Source organism: Volvox carteri (assembly GCF_000143455.1).
Source record: "Volvox carteri f. nagariensis unplaced genomic scaffold VOLCAscaffold_26, whole genome shotgun sequence".
NCBI lineage: Eukaryota > Viridiplantae > Chlorophyta > Chlorophyceae > Chlamydomonadales > Volvocaceae > Volvox > Volvox carteri.
Genome location: NW_003307569.1, coordinates 1375815 through 1379667, shown reverse-complemented (window position 1 = coordinate 1379667; position 3853 = coordinate 1375815). Strand labels below are relative to the sequence as shown.

The window sequence follows — 3853 nt, the reverse complement described above, 5'->3', positions numbered from 1 at the left end:
CCAGCCGCCAGCCTGCCTGCCTCCACCACACACAACACCTTGGTTGTCATTACAAGGTAGGTCCGACTACTACATAATGGGATCCGGCGGGCCGCGGTTGCCATTCTGCGGACTGTGGAAATGTTAGGGTTCTTCATTGCAGCCCGTGTGTGTATTTGTGTTCGTGCGTTTGTATGTGTGTCTGTCTGCCCTGTCCTCTATCAGTCTTGGGTGTCGCCGAAGCCGATGTCCCAGAAGCCCTGGGGGCGCAAGGCACAGCACGATGTCGTTAGCTCTTGTTAGGGGGGGGAAGGGCACCTCCTTTACAGAGGTCCCTTACTTCCCCCTCCCCCCCCCACACCACACACACACGCACACATAGAGGTAGACACATATACATAGGGTGTGTGAGTGTTATATGTCTACCCCTCCCAATGCCCTTCGCACACAGACACAGACACAAACACAAATACGCGCGCACACACATATGCGCACTCTAACACACACATCGGCACACAAACACGCTGTGTGTGTATGTATGTTTGTGGATCGATCAATATATAACAGAGACACACATACCGTCGCGACACACAAAAACACGGCGCACACCGGCACGCCCCCGACTCTCCCTCCCTCACATCGGGGGTAGCAGGGGGTGCGAACTTGAACCGATGACGTCCTCCCGCCTGACGTAACGCCGCGGCTAGGGCCCGAGGAGCCCCGGCGGCGGCCGCCGGCTGCTGCGGCTGGGCCGCGGTTTGCATGGCCGCCGCCGCCGCCGCCGCCGCTGCCGCCTGGGCCCGCGGGGCCCCGTCCGGGGCGGCCGCCGTCCGCCCCCCCCGCGCATGTGTACAGCAGCACGGCTCCACCGAGCCCCCCCACGTCGCCACCGCCTCGTAAAAGGCCCTGCAAGGTAGCAGGGAGCGGAAACGAGGGCGGGTAAGACGAACCCGAACCACTGGCGCATTGTAGTAGCTGTTGTACACAATGCAGCACACATATCACGTCTACACATACGCGCTAAGCGCTCCACCAGTGGCAGCATTTTCAGCGAGAAAATCATTTTCAGCGGCGGCCAGCTCCTTCAGGAATGGAGCACATACCAAAGACAGACGGGTGGTAGTTCAGGACAAGATAAAAGATACAGCTGCATCAGGACTATATTTTACTGGCCAATGAAAACATCGATATATATGTGTGTGGGGGAGGAAGGATGGTACCACCCGGTAAGGGACGGCCAAAGCGCTAAAGCGAACGCAGCAACGACGCACGTGGGGGGGGGGCACCAGCAGAGCCGCCTTCGGGCGCGGTAAACACCGGAATTGCTCTTTGACTGACTGCGGGATGATGATAAAATTATGCCCCCCACCGCCCTCGCCATCTCTTTCCGGGGCTGCCACTTCATTCTCCACTTCGTGTTAGTGAAACATTATCAAAGCGCCGGTAAGGCTCCTATTGCGGGTCCCACCTATTACCTAGGTGCAGTCTGCTTCTCACACTCCGAATGTGTGTATACGAATGTTGGTCATTCTCATATCCAACACCTAAGCCACCCCATTCGCCACTTCCTTTCCCCCTTCTGGGGGATAGGACGAACCACAGACGAGTGATGATGCTGATAACAGAGACAGACAGACAAATAAACGGATACTCCGCTCGGAGAGAGGGTGTTTCTTTCGGGTCGCGTGTCCAAGTTGGCTGCGTCCTCCTCCCTTTCCTTCTTAAGACTTCCCCCTTCCCCCTTCCCCCTTCCCACCAAAAAAACGACTCTTAAAGACCTGCTGACAGTCATTATTGATCATCAATACGGCCACGCGGCCTCCACCGTACCCGTACCTGACAACCCCAAGTTAAACCCTTTCCTCCGGTCTACGGTATCCCTCTGCGTTTTGTCCTTCTCGTCCTCAATCGCCTGCCTGTGCTTCATCGTACGCCCTTCTTCTTTCAACCGTCCAAACCCTCTCCCCCGCCGTTTCTTCCTTCCCTAACCTCCCATCACCATCACCATCACCATCACCATCACCATCACCACCACCACTTTTTCGGAGGCCGGTAAACCTTTAGTCCCCCCCCCTCACCTGCACCCCGCACACTCCACAGCCTGCAGAGCGTCCCGCTCCGCTCGCCCGCGAACCACTGCGCTGTACTTGTAGCCAGCTGGACCCTCCCTCCCACCACCACCACCACCTACACCACCACCGCTACCGCCGTCAACGCCGTTGTTACCGCCCTTGCCACCAGCTACGGCACTGGCGACGGCATTGTTGGCTGCGACAGGAGCAGGAGCAGCGGCCCCAGCCGCCGCCGCGGCGGCGGCTGGCCGGCAGGCGGCCTTGGCGGCGGCTGCATCCAGGGGAAGTGCTGGGACCACACCCACCACTCCAGGGGGGTTAGGCAGCGGCCGCGGTGGCGGCGGTGGTGGCGGCAGCGCCTTAGGCGGCCGCTTATCCGCGTCACTTGTCCTAGCCGCCAGGCGCTGCGGCTGCAGCGGCGGCTGCGGCGGCGGCGGCGCGATGGTGCCTCCAGTCATGTCGCCGCCGCGAGCGATTGGGATCACCGCGGCGGCGGCGGCGGCGGCGCCAGGCCCCGTGGACGACGGTCCTTCTGGCTTTGTCCTGCGCTTCAGCGGCGGCGGCCCTGGCGTATACCCCCCGGTGCTGCTGGGGGCCCCCGGACTGAGGTTCATACAGGCAGCCCTGCCGCCGCCGCCGCCGCTGCCCTCACCGCCATCATTGTCGTACGGCGCTGGTGCGGCCGCCGATAGATCAACAAAGCCGCTTGGGTCGTGATGGGCGGCGCCGTCAGCGGCCTGCGGCGGAGCGGGAGGCGGCGGCGGCGGGTGGGAGCGGGTGGTGGCAGCGGGGTCGAAATGCAAGGCCCCAAGGCCGACCGAAGTGTAGTAGAAAGCAAATGCAGACGAGGGGACAGCACCCAGGGGAGAACAAACAAGACAAGGCACGTGCATGCTATTGCAATCAACCCCTTCGCCCTCCTAACGTTTTCCGCCCTGTAACCCGACAACAACAAACCTGATGCCATGGTTGGCTGGGCTGAAGACGAGGACGCCGTACAGGCTGCTGCAGCTGCTGCGATTTCGCCGCCGCCGCCGCTGATCCTGAATCGGGTTTCGGCTTCTGCATGGTGAAGGGCAGCTGCTGCTGCACATAACGGCGGCCGAGCAGCCGCTTCTCACCCCCATGAGGCGCCCCTGCTTCACCCCCCGGCCCTCCCGTACCACCTCCACCCCCACCCCCACCTCCACCATTACCAACACCATCACCACCAAACAGACCCGCGACTCCATGAGCTTCTAGCGCGTCCCAAGACCGGCTACGCCGCTTGTTCAGCCACCCTCCACCACCACCACTACCGCCACCAGCCGCGGCGTCCGCCATGCGACCCGCGGGTCGGCCGGCGCAAGCAGCACCAGCTGCCGCCCATCGGGCCGCCGTGGAGCTGACCCCCCTACCCGCGCATTCGTCCACGGCGAGTACGGCAATGTGACCAGTAACCCCACCGCCGATGTCGCCGCCACGGCCAACACCCTCCGCCGCGAGCTGCCCTCCCCGTGTGCCCAGCTGCCGGGGCCCCTGCCGCTGTTCGCCCAGATCCGGTGCGAGTGGCGGCAGCCCGCCATCACCCTTGCCGCGACCACCGCTGCCATCGCCGCCGCCGCCATCATCATCACCACCATCATCATGATCATTATCATCATCAGCAGCAGCGTTAATACACATCTCCGGGTTGTCAAGATCGTGTTGTTGTTGTTGTTTTTCTTCTTCTTGCTGTAGTTGCTGCCATCCTAACGGCAGCCGGTACCTTTGCGTCTGCTGCTGTCGCTGCAGCAGCGCATGAGTCGGCGGCAGCGGCGGTG

The 3853-nt window shown here is 62.1% G+C and overlaps 1 protein-coding gene across 1 annotated transcript in view; it reads right to left on the bottom strand.

Moving 5' to 3' along the window:
* Positions 1-200: 200 nt before the first annotated feature.
* Positions 201-3853, bottom strand: part of VOLCADRAFT_92549 (uncharacterized protein) — a gene marked incomplete at both ends in the record, with an annotated part of 8510 nt that continues 4857 nt past the window's right edge. The window contains 4 exons of the mRNA XM_002951860.1: positions 201-239; positions 618-885; positions 2058-2788; positions 3009-3818. Of these exons, the coding sequence (XP_002951906.1) occupies positions 201-239; positions 618-885; positions 2058-2788; positions 3009-3818 (1848 nt within the window). The remainder of the gene's footprint in view (positions 240-617; positions 886-2057; positions 2789-3008; positions 3819-3853) is intronic.